The 21,382-nt window shown below is 39.0% G+C and overlaps 1 protein-coding gene across 4 annotated transcripts in view; it reads left to right on the top strand.

Annotated features, from left to right (window-relative positions):
• PPP2R5E (protein phosphatase 2 regulatory subunit B'epsilon) overlaps positions 1-6,189 on the top strand; it is a 73,472-nt gene extending 67,283 nt beyond the window's left edge. For all 4 annotated transcript variants that reach the window (XM_061376262.1, XM_061376261.1, XM_061376260.1 and 1 more), the window contains 2 exons: positions 1,268-1,369; positions 3,980-6,189. In XM_061376262.1, the coding sequence (XP_061232246.1) occupies positions 1,268-1,369; positions 3,980-4,079 (202 nt within the window). In that variant the 3' untranslated portion in view covers positions 4,080-6,189. The remainder of the gene's footprint in view (positions 1-1,267; positions 1,370-3,979) is intronic.
• Positions 6,190-21,382: the final 15,193 nt, after the last annotated feature.

Here is a 21,382-nt window from a genome sequence, read left to right as displayed (position 1 = left end):
AACATCATTTTTAAATGCAGGCAAGAAACATGGAAGTTTATTGAAAGTGAATGATATACAGGGTGCAAAGGAAATGGTGCAGAATCTGCCTTGCCTGCCTTATAGGTTAGTTCCAAAAGTTCCCAGCACCTGTAATGGTGATTCACTGTCTCCTGGCTAAATCAACATCTTCTAAGCTGTTTCTCAAGCAGCCCCATGTCTGAATAGTAATGGATCAGAACTAGAATCTCTTGATTGATAATATATTCAAAATTCTTCAAAAGGTTTTTAGATGTCTCTTTCCATTCACCCTTTTCAGTTGCTTTGGTGTTTCTTTCAGTTCTGCCAGAAAGAAGTTTTGACCTCTAGTTAATAGGATGATTGGCAGATCCATCTTAATTTAGTAATTCTAGTGTATTTTAGGTTAGTTATCCAGTCAAATGGTATAAAAGCCTAAAATGTATCTCCCTTTTTGGAACCTTTGTGGGACAAAATGCCTTTGAAGCCTTTGTGAAATTATGGTTACACATCATTTCTTCTTGTGTGAACAGATCATACCTGTTATGTTTTATGCAATTAAGCAACTTGAATTCAGATGAGCAGCAGTGTACTGGTCAGTAACAACAATATGCAAAGTAGGCAGAGGTTATCTAGAGACAGATATATAGATATGATACATATGTTTTTTATATATATATATGAAAAATGTATATGTGTATTTATATATAAATGCATAGTTTTACACAGGTACTGCAAGGATCTGTGGGGGGGTTTTTTGATGAGTTTTTTGCAGTACCAATATCAAAATGAATATGAAATGTATGAGTACAAGGAAATCAAGCTTGAAATACAGCTTTATTTTGCATAGATGCACTGAATGTTCAGCCTCATAGAAAAATCATAAGGAAATATGAATCATTCCCATTTCATGTTTAAATTCTATTCTTTCTGACAGCATTGATGATTTGAATCCCTGGAGATGAATTCAGAATTGTTCCACAGCATGAGGGGAAGACTCTGTAGTTAGATGTAATAGCTTTCTGTTGTTACCTTTTACCCTAGAGTTTTGGGTTGCTCCATTGAAGAAGTTAGTAGAGACATGAAAGCTGATTTTCACCTTTAAGTATGTTAATCAAAAGTAGTTTCACTGAAATCAAAGAATTTACATTATCACACTTGCAAGAGCAGAATTGGTTGCAGCAATGCTGGTAAGAGAAGACACTTATTTCATATTTGATTTCATCTGAAAGTAAGACTCCTTTCTTTTTTCTATTTTAATGTTTCACAGGGCTATTGTGGCTTTAGTCTACAATGTGTTGAAGGCATTTATGGAAATGAACAGCACCATGTTTGATGAGCTGACAGCCACTTACAAGTCAGATCGTCAGCGGTAACTTTTTAAAGCTTTTTTTGTCAGCTGTGCATAAGGGCTGCTGTTTAGTTTTCCCCTCACACTCAGGTGCAGTTGCATAATCTCACACATAATAGACACAATGCCTCATTTTTCCCTTTGCATGCTCTTCAGCCTTCTGCTTGAAAGATGCAAGATAATATCATCATATACAGGTTGTTCTTTACCCCTTATGAAATACAGTATCCATTGCATTGCTTGGGAATTGCATTCCTCCTGGAGTTCCTTTTGACTCCACATTCCAAAAGGCTTGAGTGTATCAAGATCTTCAATAGCAAAAGAAGAACAAGGGTTTAAAGCTAACACTTTGTTTAAGGACTTTTAAAAAAGTTACACTGAGGTTTCGAAACACGAGGGGGCACATCCTAAGACTTGATTTGCCAAACTACTGTCCATAGGCTAGATACAGTCTTAAAGCAAAAAGGCATCTCTCAACCCTTTCATTTCTTATTTCTGGGTCTCTCTATATTGGAGTCCTCTAACATGCAGGATCCGTTAGATACACCAATCATATATACATTAGTTCCACCCTAGTAAAATGCTTTTTCTGTCTTTTCTCCCATTTTTCTTAATCTTCATTTTCCAGTTAAAGAGCAATTAAAGTTTCAGCTTACCCAAAGTGTCAGGTGAAAAAAAAAGAGAAAACTTGAGGAACTCTGAACAGTTTACAGTTTTATTTAAGTTATACCTTTTCTATGACTCAGGGTTCTCCCAGGCAAAGCAAAGAGTACTGTATGTCATTTGAACTTGTTAGTTAGCATTGTCTCTAAAGTTTTGGAGGCCATGTTTTTTGAATTGTGTGCCTGGAATCACACTGTCCTTCTGCTTCATTTTTGTAAAATACAAAGTTTTATACACACACACACAAAAGTCTACACTTAACAGGTTAGTTCATTAATACAGTATTTTAATTTTGGAGATGTAGATACATATTTGAGTTAAGATGCCAGATCAATTCCAGATAGGTGTGGATAAATAAGGCTCAATCCGTTAGTGCAGTTGAGACAGTGCTGCATGGTTTTCTAGTAGAAAAGGCAGAGAATCTTAGGACCAGTCATCTTATCTACCCATTTACTGAGGGAGCTCAGTGACTTACATCAATTTGAGATTGCACTTTGCCCCTTAAGGTGAGGAACTCTGCTCTTAACAGGACCGGACACTGTACTATTATGTCCCATGTCTGAATAATGAGGAAGGCTTACTGTCTGAACTGCACAAAGAATTTTCCTTGCACCTACTGATGTTGTAGCTCCTATCAAGGATAATGCTAACCATTTCATCATTTTTATTTACTACTTAGCATTTTAAAACATGTAAAGCCTTAATGTTTACAGAAAATCTTCAGTATCTTAATAGAACTGCATTTCAAAAGGGTAACTTGATACAACTTAAATCTTGAGAAGAAATATGTTAGATATTAATGACTTTCATAGGTCAAATAGGTAAGTTGAATAAGGTGATCATCTAGCAGTCTTTTAGGTAAGCAGGCATATATTTCATAGTGCTTAGAAGATAAATATTGGTAAGTAGCCTGAGAATGTCAGGCTATTTCACTTATTCTTATATTTAATTTGAAATACTTTTAATGACAGTGGGCTCGTTTTTTTGTTTGTTTTTCTTTTTCCCCTTTAGCATTCTTCAGGGATTTATCTGAAAGTGAATTGTATTTTTATATGTTTAAAATACACTTGGGAAATAAAAATTTCAAATAAATGAGCCAGATATTGGCATTTTGACGTGAATCAAGATGTGTAGGAATGTTTCTAATCCACTGAAATATTTTTCAAGAATTCTTTAATGTGGCTGGCAGAGAATGTGTCTGTAATTGTTAAGATTTCCATTTCATCTGAACCTACAAGGTGATGTAGTAGAAATTGAAAGGATTTTGTACCTTGCAGCATCAAGGAGGTTTATTCAGAGTAAGCCATGTCAGAGACAGGAAGTTCAGAATGTAAATAATGCAGGTAAAGTAAATGTTAGGTTAGTTGTTAAAAGTCTGTTGTTAAAGCAAATGCTACATAGATCTTGTAGGAATTTGTAAGGAAAAGCAATAAATCACTGAAAGGCACATCTTTTAGCTTGAACCTTTTCTTGGCTGCTACCTAAGTGATATGAAAGCCACCAGTCAATGTAAGTTAGAACAGTGATTCCAAAAGAATAAGGGAATGCTTGTTCTAGAAAGTGGCTGCTATTTATAAGATTAAAAACTGCCTTTCTTAAAAGTATCTTGAAAATAATTAAATGCAAGCCAGTCCTGAAATGTTAATTTTTGTAATTATGATATCTTTGTTCCATAATATATCAAATATTTTAAAATATTCCATAATAAAAGCCCATTTTTTTCTCATTACAAATTAGTGCATACTGTCACTTCAGTCAGCTTATGTTTCATATTCTTTTTGTACTGCTTTGTTCAGTGATACTTCTGTAGGTAACAGAAGTTTTTAGAAACTTAAATACATGTTAGGCAAATTGCAGTTATGTTTAACAAAATCAGTGCTGCTAATTCATGTCAGCTATAGATATTTTTTACATAAATATTCTACAGTATTCTCTCCTGCTAACTTTTTGTTTTATTTCATCTGTCAGTGAGAAGAAGAAAGAGAAAGAACGTGAAGAACTGTGGAAAAAACTGGAGGATTTGGAATTAAAGAGAGGTCTTAGACGTGATGGAATAATTCCAACTTAACAAAAAAACAAAACAAAACAGCATTATTAACCTGTGGAGTCACACATTTATGTAGTAGAAGATGGAGCAACAGTTTTCTGTATTGTGCAACTTTACAGTAGATTTCACATTTGTTTCATTATTACAACAGCACTGTATATACCTGTCTCTAAGTAAAGGAAAAAAGATAAGGACTTTAATCCAAAGTTTGGACAGCAGATGGACTTCTCAGAACTTTACAAACATAGTCATTGTTTTAACCCTTCTTTAAAACCAGTCTTCAAAGATCTGTTGATGAAAATTGCGATGTCAAATTCCATTGTCAGGACCTGTTCCTTATTTATCGTTAGCAGAGAGTATAATACAACTTTCAAATGTGAACAATCTTAAAATTTAGCTTGTCTTTCTGCTAAACTGTTAAGTGTATTTATAGTAAAAGAGAAAAAAGACTGTCATTTCCTTATGAGTTTGTGTAACATCCTCCTTCTCTGGATAACTTTACTGTAATTTGACTTTTTTTTTTTTCCTTTTGCACATCTTCATAAGTTGAATGTCCATTCAGATCAGGGCCATGGTAGGTCCAAACATAGGTCCTGAATAAAAGTTTTGTTTACTGGTGTGAGCATTTTTTTTAGTACCAGGCTGTCTCTGGTGCTTCCTTAATTTGAACATTAGGAGTTAAAAAAAACAAGTAGGTGATAAACATAGTAGGAAAGGGAGCTTTGGATTTGTGCACCTATTTATTGCAAATCCAAATTAGTGTCCACAATCCTTTAAAAGCAGGCAGTGGTAACACCCTGGACTTCAGTACCTAACCAGTATTAGTGATGTGGCATTGGACATGCGTACCGGAGTTGTTTTAGAAATACTAATTGCTAAATTATTACAGTATGTTTTTATTGGACCATTTTGAAAGAATAAAGACAAATGCTAAACAGTGTGAGCATGAAATTAGTTTCCAGTGGTCATGAATCTAATTGGAAATTGAGTTGAGATAGCAGTTTGGACTGTTTGGAGTTGTTGCCTTACTTTTTAATATGTATTTATAAAGTGTTCCAGCAAAAGAGGATGTAGCCTCTAAGAAACATACTATAGTGTTTTTGTGGTTCTAGTACTATTATTCATCACAGTACCAGCCCTATGGTCTTAGCTGGAAAGGATTCTGGATAATATACTTATGCATTCTCATCTGGATGCTCATTCCTAACTACTGTATTTGTTACCAAAACTGGTTCTACAAATGCTACTGAAAAAAATTCTGGAAATCCTAATGTTCTGAGTATTAATAATAAAGTTTAAAATGCTTTTATATCAAAGGTGCATTGTGACCAAATTGTTTAAAACAAAAGAAAAAATACAAAAACAAAGAAGAGGGCTGTATTATAAGTATACATTATTGGCTATCTGCTTTGTATCTGAAAGTGGAATCTTACATCTTTGGTAGGTAAAATGCTGATAAGACTTATGTACAATATATATTTAGCTAATGCAGTTGCATTATTATATACCGAAAGGTATGTGTTTCAGGATTTTTCTCCAGGATGCTTTTGAACTGTTATAGACATATGACAACAGTGAATTGATAATCCTAAACCATCAATCCAGCAGTATTTACAGTATAAAAATGAATTGGTGTTCTTGAGTCTTTGTGATAGTTGCAACCATGAATTTATGACCTGTTGCCATTGATAGAAATACGGTATAAATACAAGCTTGTATATTTTTCTTCCTATCATTTAAATATACAGTAGGATTTGAAGTTTTCTTGTTTTCAGGCATGGAAAAGAGGTAAAAAAGAATTCCCTCCTAGACTACTGACTGTTTCAGGATTATCAGGTCACGGTTTGTATTCCCGAGTCCGCGCACACAAATGTTGTAAACTCAACAATTTTGTAAAAACTTGACACTGTTAATTCTGGGAAAAAAAAGTGGAACTAGTCATATGCAACACCAAACACAACATGGCTTAGTGGGATTAGTACAAGATTCTTTTAAGTACATTGACTGGGACGCAGTGTAAATTAGGCAGTTACTGTCATAGTTGAAACATTTTATTTTAAAAAGTGCCGAAGCAAAGGTACAGGCTGAAATACTGAAGATTAAATAAATTTATAACAAATCGTGTCCCTTAGCCCATTGATTTTGACAGTCTTTTATTTCTGTTACCAAAAAAAATACTAGACAGTGTGATTTCTATGTGAAATGATCATGCTTTACAAGAGGGGTGGACCCAAACTCATGCTTAAAAGAGTAATGTTCAGTTGTGAAAAACTGGGATAGAATGGAGAAAAAAAGATTAATGCCTTCCACCTGGTGGAGTAGAACACAGCAATGTGAAATTAGAAAAAGCACGTTGTCCTGTACTTAGAGTTTAGGTGAGTGGTGGTTGTTCATAACTATTTTTGGTTTTGACCTGACATTCTGGTATTGATCATATGAAACTGATGAGAACCTGATGGGTTGCAATATTTTGTTACCTCTTATGTTACCTCTGATGTGGGGATGGTGGGAAGTACCTAAAGTTCATAGATGATTTGTCGCTTCCAAGAAGGGACATTTCTTTAAAGTGAAGGAGACAATGTGATATTAGTCACTTGAGTCTTAAAGGCTGATATGGCGCTAGGTTGCACTGTATGATGTATATAAGAAGCACTTGCCACAGTGATACGACCTCACCCCCAGGGTCCACTGTTTGCCACAGTCCAAATGCGACGTCCTGCCACTCTGCAATGCTCCCATCAATTGGAGTTGTAGGCAAAGAACGTGGCAGTGTATGGGCCCAAGTGTGATCAGTGTGTCTATTTAATTATGCTTTTATTTGCTTCTTGAGTTCCAGAAGCTACCTTTATTTGTGTAAATGTTTTTATTAACTGCTCATATGGTGGTTGTTGGGTGGTCACTCGTGTCCTGTACCATATTGATTTCAGGAGAAAGAATTGAATGCTCTCTGGTAAAAGGAGAGAGCTGCATTTTCAATGCTAGGGCATTGCATCAGGTCATGGGGATATACCAACTGTAAAAGTAAAGTTCCTCTCTTATACTTCAAATTGAGTTGAATTTGCTTTCTTCATGTTGCAGGTCTCCCTTATTGTTTTTCTTTCCTTGCTTTTGAGCGTTTTTTGTGTCTCTTCCAAAGGTTGGAATGCTTTAAATAGAAGTATTCTAATGCTGTTGCAGTATTCACTAGAAGGGTTACAGTAAATTTAATCTTGGTTTTGTTAGCATAAATAAAAGGATTTAATTTTTTTTTTTTAATTTCCTCCTATTTATGGAAAAATTTAGGGTGTTAGAGCCAAGAATTGCTTGAGTAAGAAATACAGCAGCTGTACTTATATTATAAGTGCATTAAGTACAGCCTCAGGCTCTCTCACTTTGTGGAAAGGAGAATACATTAGGAGTTCTAAAAACTTTGTTTTTTGAGGAGGGAGAAAGACAGGTTGCTTCTGTCCTTCAAGTAAAACTGAAATAATTTGCTTTTATTTCTGTGTTGGAGAAAAAAAAAAAAAAAGATGGCCTATTTTCTTAACTGTGTTACAATACCATCCTGAAGCAGTTGCCCTAAAACAAGACAAAGGTGACAATGCTCAACACTGAAGAATGTGTTTATTTAGGTGTGGCTTTTTTATTTTGTCTCACCCTCTTCCCTTAGCAGCTCTGGAGCGAGCCATGGATTAGTTTTGCTAGTTGCTAGTGTGAGCAGATTTTGTATAGCCCAGTTTTTTGTTTTGATGTCTATGAAACAGTATTTTGAAACAGAATGGAACTAATTCTGATTGAAACTTTTATCCAAGTGTTGCTTCCCATCCACAGAAGCAAACACTTCTTATCATGACCTCTCTCAATACAAGTTTTTGTTACTTGGATCTCTTACTGTAAATATGTTGTATTCATAACCTCATGTAATGATGAGGAGTTTTCAAATATAAATAGTACCAGTACATTTCTTGTTGTTGTCCTATTTTTGATTCTAGCATAGCGAATGACCTGTCATGCTTTTCGTTGAAGGTTAGCATTAGATTCATAGATCTTAATATTTTAGCATTTCATTGTTTAAGCAGGAGAGGGCAGCAAAAGTTCATTTTTCCCCATAGGAATGCTCTGGTTGATTACTGGTTTTAAATTTAGATGCATTTAACTATCGGGGGTGGGGGGACGGGGAGGGGAGGGAAAGGGGAAATGAAGCCTTTTTTATATAAATTAGAAGGTGCATATGAAAATATATAGACTGGTCCAACCAGACTTTGAAAATGTCTTCTACTTTACATTGAAGTAATAATAAAAGAAAAATAATCTCCACTGCTGGATAAAGTACAAGCAGGTCTTGAGTTCTTGGATTCAAATGTAATTCTTTGGAAATAGTTTACTTTCTCAAAAATGGTATCACAGAAACTCCAACTCAGTGGTGCTCCCAACTATAAGTGTGTGATCTTCCTCTTCTGCACATGCTGAAGAGGCTCTGTACTGTGGGTGCATCTAAATAAAAGAAGCAATGAAGTGTTTTCCAGGTGCTTGGCTTTTTTTTCCACTTCCTCACATCTGAACTTCCTGTATCTTTTCAACAGTGACCTTCCAGTGATCAAATACCCATTCTGTATTGACTGCAAGGACCAAGGAAAAAAAACAACAAACCACTCTAAACAATGAGGTGGCAATTTAAGTTTCTCAGATAGACCATAGCAAATGGTCATTTCACAAAGTTGGGTGTTGGTATTTTTTAAGGTTTTTCATGATGGTGAGTAGCATCATACTGCACAAAACCACACCTGTGAGGAAGGTAAAGGGCAGTGGATACAGAAGAGAGGATTTAGAGCCATGCAGTGTTCTTTATAAACCCTTTGAGCCTTACACTTCACAATTGGTGAAGGAACTTGTTCTTTTACTGTATCATGCTGTTTCAGTCCTGGAGCTACTTTGTCTTGCAGTTTGAAAGTAAAGAGAAAGGCTTAACGTGGTCATGTATGTGGAAAACGCCCTCTGGAAGAACCACAGATAGAGCCTGGTAAGGGTCAATGCTGGTTTAAAAATTGTTTTACTAGAATTGCGGCAGATACGGATGCTGCAGTAAAACTGTGGATAAGATGTATTTAACATTTAACTCCCAGTTTTAAATATCAGTTTCCTATGTGGATTATTCTAGTAGCCTAATTCTTAAAAATTCTTTCCATTTTGATTTTTTCCAAATTAGATTTTCAGCAGTTGCACATCTTATGTGCCTTTGTTAGAAGAGCTCATTGTCACAAATCACTTCAAATACTTATGAGGCAATATTCAGATCACTTAACAACCTCACGTCTCTAGTTTCTTATTGCAAGGCAAGTATTTTCCAAAGAAGTTAAACTCAGAGCATGCAGTAAATAGGCCTTCAGGGTAGAATTTGTATTAGGTACTTGAAAGTTAGAAAACAACCTTTAAAAGATCAGAATTTAAAAGTTACTTTTCTACTTTTGGTAATGATAATTGCTTTGCTAATTTTTCATTGTCTTCTTTCTTCTCAGGTATGTTTTGGTTTCTCATAGCAGAGTGCCTAGTTTTATCTTGCATTGTTTGGACCCCAGATCACAAGTCTGTGACTTACAAAAGTAGTTTTGTGTGCAGGTAAAGGCTGTTGCCAAGTCTCTGCTCAATTATTGCTTCAGTGTACAATAAGGCAATAGCTTGGGTATTAAACTAGAAACTGATACAAGGTCTTGCATTCTGAGTTTGGAGCTGTCTATGGTTTTAAAGATTAAATGCTGAAGCCAATCCTGAATTTGTTAGTAAACACCTTAAGGTGTATTGACCGTGAGTAGTGACTGTAGGCTTTTCTGGAAGTCTGCATCAGATGAAAAATTGTCATGCTGAAACTTGATCTCCTATTTTTCTGTTTGTGTTACTCTCTTCCCTCTTTCGTTTTGTCTTTTCAGTACTTATCCCTACCCACCCCCACCCCCCCAAATCACTGAAGGTGTGAGACGCTTGGGATCGCTCAAGAAGGATGGAAAGCTTGTGTTGCATTTAAAGAAATGTGTATTTTTGTGTTGCTGAACAGTCTTACACCTTTGATACACACTTGAAAATATCTGGGAATTTGCCTTGTGTTACCCCTGAATCTGGGAAGGTCTTCCAAAAAGAGAGTGAGAAAGGGATAAGGGATATTTTGTACAGCTTCTGAATCTTGTTTTTGAAATTCTTACTTTGTCACCACCTGGGACAAGCTTTTTCATGTGTACAGAGCCTTGCGCTTCACTGACAGAGAAAGCAGCAACCCAAGCGGCAGTATTTGTACACCATCTTGCTAGTGGAGCAGCACAGTGAGGATACGTGATATGGCAACCTGGCAGCTAAAGCAGATTGAAGCTCAAGTGAAACTGCCCTGAGAGCAAGGAAGAAAAGACCTTGCATTTGTAGAGGCATGTGTGGAGACTTCCAGCAACAAAAGGCAGCAGTTACCTGTAAATCTTTTCAAATTAAGCAGGCTCAGGTCAATTTTGAATCTTCACCTTCTGGTGAAGCAGACATGGCTTAGCTGTGTAAGGAAATTGGTTAAACAGTCCAGTTAATTTTTGGGTATCCTTTAATATTCTGCAAAATGTACGGAGTAGGACTACAGCTTATGCTCATCTGTCATCACTAAGACTATGTGATAACTCCCATGCTTTTCTAGATGCTACTTCAACTATGTAGATAATGTGTGTAAGTGGAAAATCACTGTGTACTTAACTATCTCCAACTGTAATGGGTGTCTGCATTATATAGCCTTCTGTTTCAGGCAGTTGGGAGGCAGCAGGCTAAAGTATCCAGTCAACAGATCTTGGAGTATACTGGAATTTGACAAAACAGACTCTTGATTTCTGGAGCAAGGAAATGTGGAATTCTAAGAGTGGTATTTAGCTTATTAGTCCACAGATTATTTCACAAATGCACAGGGATGTTATTACAATTCGCTGTCCATGACACTCAACAGTCAGTAATTGTCATGCTTAGTGATTATGCACTACATTTCAAATACCAATTCTGTCCAGACAAAAATTACACTCAGGAATACAAAGGGAAGAATATTTGCTACTATACTGTGGTGCTTCACACTGCTGCCCCCCCTTCTTCCCATGCTGCTGAGAGATGCTGACCTCCTGCATAAAAGTGCTGCAAACACAAGCCTAAAGGCTTGCAATGGACAGAATTTCAGCAAAATCTCCTGTTTCGTTGGTTTAATTCCAAAATTGTCATAAGGTGGCAGGATTGGTGATAGCGGACCAGAGGAGTGCTTTAGCCTTATCCAAGCAAATGCTTTTCCATGCAGTTAGCTAAAGAACAGAGATTTATTGAGAGGTCCTGTGGAGCTGTGTTCTCACCTGACCTCGCAATGTAACTCTGATTTAGCAGAAACTGTTGAAGCTTTTTTTAAATTTTATTTCCATAGTGACCTTCAATCTATTAAATCCCCCTAAATCTTCCAACATGAATCATTAAAAGGCCCCACCCCTACTTCAAATCCCATTGCTATCTATTTGATTATTCAGTTTGTTGGTAAAGTACTTTGAAAATGTTGAAATCTATAAATTTGCTCCAATACTTAGAAATGCCTCTGCAATAAATGCAGCAGAACAGCTAAAGATATATGAGCCAAGGGCTTTGATTTGACACTCTAATGTAAGATCAGACAGGGATCTTCCCCCTGACCTATTTTTGTTTTCTCTTGCTGTAGAGCTAATTCTGCTGATGGTAAATTTGAGTATGTCCAACACTGTAAGCCAGAGAGGAAAAAGCTGCTTTCAAGAGCTGTGCTTCCAGTGAAGGTCACTGTAAGTCCCCCTTCAGCATGTGTGCAGTTATTCCCCCCCCCCAGCTCCTAGAGATGTAATGTCTTAATGTAGGGGTATCTCTGATCGGTATCTGCAAAGACCAGATCCTCATAGGTCATGTAAGGCTTTTTGTTTCTTCTGCTGATACAGCTTAGACAGGCTAAGAGTATTGCTGGTTTGTAGGTTTTTGTCAGAATTTGGGAGAGCAGAGGTGGCTGCTTGTCCTGTCCATCAACTTTCAACATTTGAGTTCTGTTTTCTGTAAATTTTTGTCTGATTTTGTTGCAGTGAGCATGCATTGATAACTTTCTATGCAGTCCAAATGCACTTTAGTAATGAAGATCAGGCAGTTGTACAGCTTTGTAGGTACATCTTGCAGGAGCCTGAGGCACTGGCTCCTCTGACACATGGTTGAACTTAACTGGGACAGAACTGCGGAGAGGAGAACTGCCAGCAGTCGGGTGCATGTAGTGGCATAATAACACAGAATTTATTTCCTTAGGAAACCTTACCATAAAGGGACATGAGGCTTCTTGCCTGAATTATGAGCAATGCTGTTCCAACAGCAGCCCCCTGGTTTATATCAAGTGCTTCAAACTTGACCAAATCAAGAAGGGGCCTTAGCAGTCATAACATGCTATCTTGCAGCAGGTATCAGGTATGTATAGAGTCTATCCTTCGATTTATGAATTCAGTGCCAAAGAAAAAGAGACCAACTAAATTAGATAGTTAAGACACACCACACCCCCTTTTTTTCTCCCTTATTAACTAAGCCTATTTTATGTCCCTGATAAATCCACCGTCATTAAATTGCTTTCTCTTCTAAATTACCAAATGAGTTTCAAATTGTTGGCAATGAAATGTATGTGGTATATAACTTAATGGAACAATATCCTACCTATTATTGGGATTTGACATCTAATAATTAAATGTAAATGTTTGGATTCATTGTCTAGACAAACAGAGCCTATAAATAAGCCATTTAATGTCATACTCTTTGGTTGCTTGGTTTGTTGGGTTTTTTTGGGTTTTTTTTTTTTTGAGTTGGCTTTGATTAGTCACCGATGTAGTACACCCTGATTTGGCTGCGTCATTATTGCAGCAGGGAGAATGAAGCAAGAAGTACAGATCCTGCAGTAATAAATAACAACTCAATTTCCAATGCTTAAACTGTGGTTTCTGCATAAGCTTGGTTTTGTGGGATGGCTGACTGACCAGACTTTATTCATTATGGCTGGATAGCTGCAAGGCAGAACTATGGTAAGTATTACATCCCACTGCTTTATTGAACAGACAGAAACAGATAAATCAGATGAAAGGGAAGCATTTCCCTTACAACATTCTTTCAATAGCCAGGATGTACAAAATGCAGGTAAGGCTTAGGGACAGTGGTTTCAAGCTTGCTATGGAAATACTAGGAGTCAGTTAAAATCATGTGAATTTACTTCCGTGTTGGCTGGTTTCCATCTGTTCTGCCTGACCTGGCAGTGGTTGGAGTCCCCAACACACAGCCTTGAAATCTATTTTCCTTTACTGTAGGCTTGAATTGTTTTCCCTGTGTTTGAATTCTGTCATTCCCATCCATTATCCTCCTCAGTTTGTTCATGCTAATATGTTTTCCAAGTAACGTCTTACTGTCTGGAAATGTCTCTTTGCAGCATTTATCTTTTTGCCTGCAAAAAGAGAACTGGGCAAGTGATGAGAAAGGTTTCTTGCATTCCCATGCCAGTGGGATGGGAGTGTGAGTGATACAGGAATGACATACCTCCCCTGCACGGATATGAGAGCAGGTATGTCCTGGAGAGAGAGGGCCATGGGGTAGCCCTCTCCCACTCCCCCAGGCTCCCCAATCCTTAGGTTTTCCATTCCACTCACTCTTCCATAAGCATCTCAATGACTAGACACTTCCTCATCCCTCCTTGCCCCAAACTGGCACATGCCTTCTCTCATTCAGTTTTCCTTTTCTTCCTCTTACCAGAGACCATCCTTCATCCTGTCCTAAACTCTTCCTTCTCTCTCAAGAGGCAACTCTTGTTCCTTATTGCGAAATCCACTGCAGCTCCAAATGACATGCCTCTGATGTGGAGATCATGTAGGCTCCAGTTGTTCTGTTTGAGCAAACTTCTCCTGCCCTCCAGAGCTCATACCTTCTTTACCCCCTATTCTGTGGGATACTTTGTCAGGTAAATAGTGCCTCTCACCTGTCTCTTCTAGAAGAAAGACATCCTCTGCTATGTGAGGGTGTGAAAGACCTGGACATAGCAAGTCAGTAATGACTCAAAATCAATCCGGTGCTTAAAGCGAAGAACATGTAGAAAAAAGATGTGTGTTAGTCTGGAACAGAGCTTGTCCCTCTGTAGAAGAGGACTCTGTTTTCATCTCAAAAATAAACCCAGTGGATTTCCACCATGGCTAAGTTTAAAAAAAGAGATATTTTTTTTTTTTTTTACCTTGGGTGCACTTATACTCCCTTGAATGATGGAGATCTTCCCTCTTCTAAGAAACATGATGAGACAGTACAGCTTTTCACTAAACTGCATTGACTTAATTCTCTTCCTGCCACAGTCAATGATGGAAGTCCTGTTGCTGTCACCAAAAGTAAAATAAAGATCTGTGAGGAGATGGGACAGATCTGCTTTGTCTGTATGGGAAACTGGTCAGTACTAACAGGAGTGATGTGAACTCATTTCCTCTTCCTGCAGTAAACTTATCCTGTTCGTATCATCTACTATTGTGTGTATATTAGCTGGCTGACCTCTAGAAAGCTTTTATAGATACAAGCTTCAGAAAGAATGTGTGATCCCCGTTTGCTTCCTGTCTGTCTTACAATGATGCATCCGTCAGCCCAGAGAGAAACTGAATAAATTTGTGCTGCGTTATTTGTGACCAGAATGTGAGCATACAATGGAACTCTGAGGCATATACAGTAAAACATAACCCCTTCATGTTAATTAGAGACAGTTTTTCTAAGGCTGTCTAGACACAATGCCTGTGTACAACAGAATTTAGTTAGGAACAGGGCAGCATCATCCAGAAGATGCTATTCTGCTATTGGGGAAATTGAAAGGATTGGTTTTGCTTTCAAGAGCAGGGAACTACCCTTTCCTGGTACAGTTGTCATTTCATGATCAGTGTTACTCAGATACTGCCTTTTCTCCTCTGAGACTATCCATTATTATTACTTAACTAAAACATGCCGTCCTGAGGAAAAAAACCACCTCTTTACCTAGACTCTAATCTAAGAAAAAGTGGAAATTAATCAGTGCAACTTCACTTTCTTTGTCTGGAAAATAACAAAAGCATACAGGAGAGGTGTTCAGTACAGACTGCAGTAAACATCAGTGTGATGCTGAGAAGCAAGGTATGTACTGTTTTGGCACCCTGTAATGAAAGTGGACTGACGTTTTGTAAACCACAGAAGAAGGTAGCTTGAATTAAGTGCACTGCTCTGACCCATGCATGCAGAGAAGAAGGGATGCTGAGGAAAAATGTGGGGTTTATAACCCAAACACATCTCAGAAAAAAAGTGAAGTTTTATAATTCAGAGTGCTACAATGAGGTGCAAACAAAAAAAAGGCAAAAACATTTATCTTCCTGCAGGGATGAGCAGATGCTTAACAAATTAGGGAAACAAGTCATTTTTGAACATGTCAAATCTATCTACATCCAGGAAAATGCTTTACTCCTATTGCCCTGGAGCAGTGGAGCTCCCGCACAGTGCACAGCAGGGTTTCCTGAACCAGGAGAACCTCAGCAGAGCAGAGACTTGCCAGGAGCCTGTAGCTCTTTGACCTTGAGCAATGGCAGCCAAGCTCCCACCCCCCATACAAAAGGAGCCCCTGGGGAGCACCAGTGACCGGGAATGCTGCTGACAGGGCAGGCAAATGGGGCATGATACAGCAGTTTGTGCAGCAGGGCCTGCCAGTTCAACCAGGGGTCAGTGGTACTCACCAGGCAGAAAGCCATGGGCTCTCCAAGCTCCACACCCGCCATGACTGATGCAGCGCCCCAGACGTGGCAGCAGTGAGCACAGGTCTGAGAGTTGTACCCAGGTAAAACAGCTCCTCCACATACTGACAAAGCTCTGGCAGGTGGTGAGTAGTGAGGAGTATCAGGGTCATGGTTTGAAGTTCCTGCATTCCTGTGGTATGGAGAATCCTCCTCATTCCAGCATTGCCCTGGGGCCAAGCAGAGAGACTGGGTGAGCATAATCTTTATTGCTCTGTCTAGAGACACTGCCTCTTCCTTACGTATTAGAAAGATTTGGGAAACCTTTGCACTGATGCAGTCCTGCATATACAATAAAACAACTAAAATGGGGGGAAAGAATGGGTTAGCAAATCTTAATCAATCTGTCAACATGGTGGCTCCTTGGATTAAAAAAAAAAAGGGAAAAGGTGATTTCTCAGTTGAAAAAGACTGAAACTGTGATGTTAGAGAAGCTGTCACTGTAACCAGTGTCTTTAGAGACACACTGCTAGCTCCACCAGAGCTCTCTGTGATAGAGAGATAGTGATAGTTCTCTCTGTGTAGAGAATAGCACCCAAAAGCAGCAAAGTTGATAACTTCAGATAATTTAGTACTATGGCCCTCAGGTTTGTATTAGTACCTATGCCTTTTCATCACCCTGGGGCCAATCTGGGGAGGCTTTTCTAAAAGTAGTATAGACCTATACATAGTTTTTCCCTTTCAATGTCAGTGGAGGTTTGGCTATTGCTAACTCTTGTAAATTTAACTATAGCTTGTGGTGCTTTTCAGTGATGCTGAAGGGCCATGAGTTCAGACATTCAGTTCCATACAACTTGGAGCCTGCAGGGCATTTGCTCACTTCTTATAGTCATCACTGGTGTTAATTAAAAAGGCAAACCTTAACTTTAATTTTCTAGCCTTATGTTTAGGGTCCAACCCAATATTTTATTATCTTTCCAGCTTAGTATGTGAGTAATTTGTAATGCATTTTCCTTACAAAGCAACATCTGTATGTTGTATTCTTTACATATCGAAGGGATTCATAGTCTTGAGTGGGAATCCCTAGGGTACAGTTTGGCATCCTACACTGAAAAACATACCTTTTAGTCATTTCAGTACTAGGTTTCAACTTAAATGGATGATCAATGGTTTAAACAGCTGGATTTCAATGACTGTTTGCCACATGCCAGCTGCCAGCAAAGCAAGAAATTATTATACTGGGCCATGATTTACCTATTTGACCTTTGAGCATATGAGGATATAGCAGACATTGTCAGAATCAAATACAGTATGAAGTGCTGTCAAATATGAAGCTTTTCTTGTTAGACTGTCAGATCTTAATATATTACTGTCTGTTTTGCAAGTGGCAAAATGTCTGTTTTTTAAATGGCAAAAGCATTTTGTTTTTATCGGGATTTATCTGTCTAACCTAATTAAAGTAGACACAATTTACAAAGACAGCTGAATATAAAGCATGCTTGAAGAAAAGCAGAGGTGTGTAGCAATAACACCATAAAACTGAAAAGAGCACCATGGTGCTCTTTCAGTTAATCTGTGATATGGCCCTGGCAGTGATGCTCATAAGTGAAAGATGGAGCTTCGACATCTCTAGCTGTTCTTGTTTCCCTCCCCTGGTAATTCTTCAGTGGCTAACGAGTTGGTAACTCAAGATAGACAACAGTAAGCTGGCAACCCTCTGCTCACCTAAGCTGTCTCTGAATGGCTGTAGGGGTTGTTTCTCAGAGTCCTGCTTTTCTTTATGGCCTTGTGTCTCTGTAAACCCTACTGGACCTGTGACATGAAATGAGTGCACCCACAAGGAGCTTGTTAAAATCACTGGCAACAGGATGATGCACTTAAATTGGAAAGAGTCTGAGGACTCGGAGTGTTGACTGAGATCCACATTTCTCCAGAGGCTAAAAAGAGATCAGGCTGGAAGATTTAGTTCTGTCTGCTGCTGAAACTTCTTGCCTGTTTCTGTCTGGCTCTGTGCTGTGCTGAGGTTTGGTTTGGCCTAGTGCCTCTCTGGGGTTTGGGACTGTCATTATATTTGTTTTCCTGGCTGGGTTTTGATTAGTTCAGTAGTTCTATGGGTTTGTTCTAACAGGATTCACAGGAAGAGATGGTAGCTTTGTTTCCAGAGGCTTCATTTCCAGCTTTGTCTAATCTGTAAACTTCACTCATCACCAAGACACTGCTGAAAACGGAGCATCAGCACTGGTGGTGATACATGTCAAAATGAGGTGGCTTTTTTCTAGTGCACTGGACATGAACAATAGGGAAATTAATGAATTATGGTAATGTACTTTTGAACTTCTGTAGTTTTTATTAAGAAGCTTCATCTTCACATTCTGAGCCCAGAGGAGATGATTAATGGAGGTGTGTAATTGCCCAGTAGTCTGTCATAAAAGCCTAAAATGTCCTTTCAAAAGACCATTAAGGGGAAGCTATGGAACACAGAAGTACTTTGAGTTAAATTAGTTAATGTCAGTCACATACAGTTCACATAGCACCTATGTTTATTGGTGAATCTTTTTCACGTTGCAATGAACTCAGAGCAGATCTCCAAGCACTTACCTGGGGTACAATTAGGGAGCCCGGTTCTCATCCACATTGATGTCTAGCCAACTCCACTGGATTTGAATTCTTGAATTGCAGTGGGCTGAATGTAATCAGCGTCGTCACCATAAATGAACAGTTTAACAGGGAAGAAAACATTGTAAATGTTGATGTAAAGGTATGCTCACTTTCAAAAGGGTCTGTGAAAACTGAGAAACATGTTACCAATAGTGTACAATGTCCACAGTAAGTTATTTAGTATAGGTTTGTTAAGGCAAAAAGTGCAAGAGTGAAGTGCTACAGTGTTTAAAGCTTGCATTCCAGGTCTTTAAAAATATAAGGTGAAACACAATGTTGTCCTCTCAAGTAAACGTCTCACGTTTTGTCTCTTACAGCATTTCTGTCCAGGCTTTCTAAAGAATAAAAATAAAAATGTATATTGCATATCAGTCTATCAGTTTATTCACCTTAATTCTTTCTATTTCTGCCAAGCTCCCTGGCTGTTTATGGCAAATTTGAAGGAAGAGTAGTGCTTACTATTTTTCAGGCATTATGGGTATCATGGATACCCGTCATGTTACTGCCCTTGAGCAAAAGCTGCTGTACTGTTGTACTGTTGTTGTACTGTTGGCAACCTCTAATAGACATAAGGGAACCCATGTGTCAGTTTTGATACACACATCCACAGAAGCACAGATATCATGTCTCAGTGATCATATAAAACTTCCATACCAGTGACACTGGTGAGACCAGTCAGTCTCACCTCTGTGCCTGTCAAAATCTTGGAGCAGATTCTCCTGGAAGGCATGCTAAGGCACATGAAAAACAACAAGGTGCTTGGTGACAGCCAGCATGGCTTCACTAAGGGGAAATCCTGCCTGACCAATTTGGTGTCCTTCTATGATGGGGCTATAGAACTGATGGACAGGGGAAGAGCAGTTGATGTCATCTACCTGGACTTGTGCAAAGCGTTAGACACTGTCCCACATAACATCCTTGTCTCTAAATTGGCGAGATACCAATTGGATAGGTGGACCACTCGGTGGATAAAGAACTGGCTGGAAGGCTGCACACGAAGAGTTGTGGTCAATGGCTCAATGTCCAGCTGGACACCAGTAATGAGTGGTGTCCCTCTGGGATCGGTGTTGGGACCGCTCTTGTTCAACATCTTTGTCGCTGACATGGACAGTGCAATTGAGTATGCCCTTAGAAAACTTGCTGATGACACCAAGCTGTGTGGTTCAGTTGATACGCTGGAGGGAAGGAATGCCATCCAGAGGGACCTTGACACGCTTGTGAGGTGGGCTGATGCCAATCTCATGAAGTTTAACCATGCCAAGTGCAAGCTCCTACACCTGGGTCAGAGCCGTCCCAGGCACAGCTACAGGCTGGGCAGAGAAGAGATTCAGAGCAGCCCTGCAGAGAAGGACTTGGGAGTGCTGGTCGATGAGAAAATGAACATGAGCTGGCAGTGTGCGCTTGCAGCCCAGAAAGCCAACCATATCCTGGGTTGCATCAAAAGGAGCGTGACCAGCAGGTCGAAGGAGGTGATCCTACCCCTTTACTCTGCTGTCGTGAGACCTCACTTGGAGTATTGTGTGCAGTTCTGGTGTCCTCAGCATAAAAAGGACATGGATCTGTTGGAACAAGTCCAGAGGAGGGCCACGAGGATGATCAGGGGAACTGGAGCACCTCCTGTATGAAGACAGGCTGAGAAAGTTGGGGCTGTTCAGCCTGGAGAAGAGAAGGCAGCATGGAGACCTCATAGCAGCCTTCCAGTATCTGAAGGGGGCCTATAGGGATGCTGGGGATGGACTCTTCATTAGGGACTGTAGTGATAGGACAAGGGGTAATGGGTTCAAACTTAAGAGGGGAAGTTTAGATTGGATATAAGGAAGAAGTTCTTTACTGTAAGGGTGGTGAGGCACTGGAATGGGTTGCCCAGGGAGGCTGTGAATGCTCCATCCCTGACAGTGCTCAAGGCCAGGTTGGATGAGGCCTTGGGTGATATGGTTTAGAGTGAGGTGTCCCTGGCCATGGCAGGGGGGTTGGAACTGGATGATTTTGGGGTCCTTTCCAACCCTAACTATTCTATGATTCTATGATATCAATGTTTATTTATAACAATAGTTGCTTTGCCCATATGGGTAGCTTCCCTATGGTACTAGTTCTGCAGGTGTTGCTCAGGCAGTTTTCCAGATCAACTTTCTCCTGAGACAGGGTGAAGTGTTATGCAGAGAGGAATACTAATCTTGTCAGCTGTCATTTAGAGGGTGCCATTTATTTTCACACTCAACCATGTATTGCCTTGCTTTGTAGTGTCAGAAGGGCTCAAAACTTGGAAGGAACCAGAGTTACCAAGGTCTTCATGTCAAGCAAAAGTCTGCTTTACCTTGTAAGTTTTCTCTGGATTTAGGCTGATCTTTATGTTAATTAAACTCATGTTTCATTATTTCAGGGCATGTTAGTCAACCATGATCAGTTGTAAGTTTATGTGGTGGCTGTTGTTTTCAGGCCCTGGTTTTGCTCCCTGTTGTGCTGGTTTTTTTTGTCTTAAATTGACACTTTTTAACGAACTACTTCTCTCAGGCTCTGATTGTGTAACATATTTGGTATTGACAGAAAGCAATGGAATTCGACAGCCTGGGCTTGCTTTGGTGCTTTTATTCTCCTCCTCACCCATTTTAGATATGTAATTTTTTTCCAGAACAACTGTATATATAACAACTCTTAAGTTTTCAGTGAACTCCCCAAGAATGTTCCTATTGCAGGTGGATTCTTCCTGGCTGTCAGGTGCGTTAAGCAGTTCTTAATCATTGCAACACACAACTTACTGACATTGTAGAGTATGACTCCTGAATCACTATTTGCCCTGCTTAGACCGGGATAGGTATGAGACAAACTGGTTTGCTGTATCACTTTTTTATTTTATATTAGGGCTATCCTTGCACCATTGGGTCAGGATGCATTTTCTTCAAAGATGTCCTTCTCTTTATCATGGAGATTCTTAACTTC

This window comes from Neopsephotus bourkii, unplaced genomic scaffold (genome assembly GCF_033783945.1).
Source record: "Neopsephotus bourkii isolate Nb327-2 ecotype Australia unplaced genomic scaffold, CSIRO-AGI_Nbou_v1 NB_1707, whole genome shotgun sequence".
Taxonomy (NCBI): domain Eukaryota; kingdom Metazoa; phylum Chordata; class Aves; order Psittaciformes; family Psittacidae; genus Neopsephotus; species Neopsephotus bourkii.
Note: the sequence above shows the minus strand (reverse complement) of the source record. Positions and strands in the feature narration are given on the sequence as shown.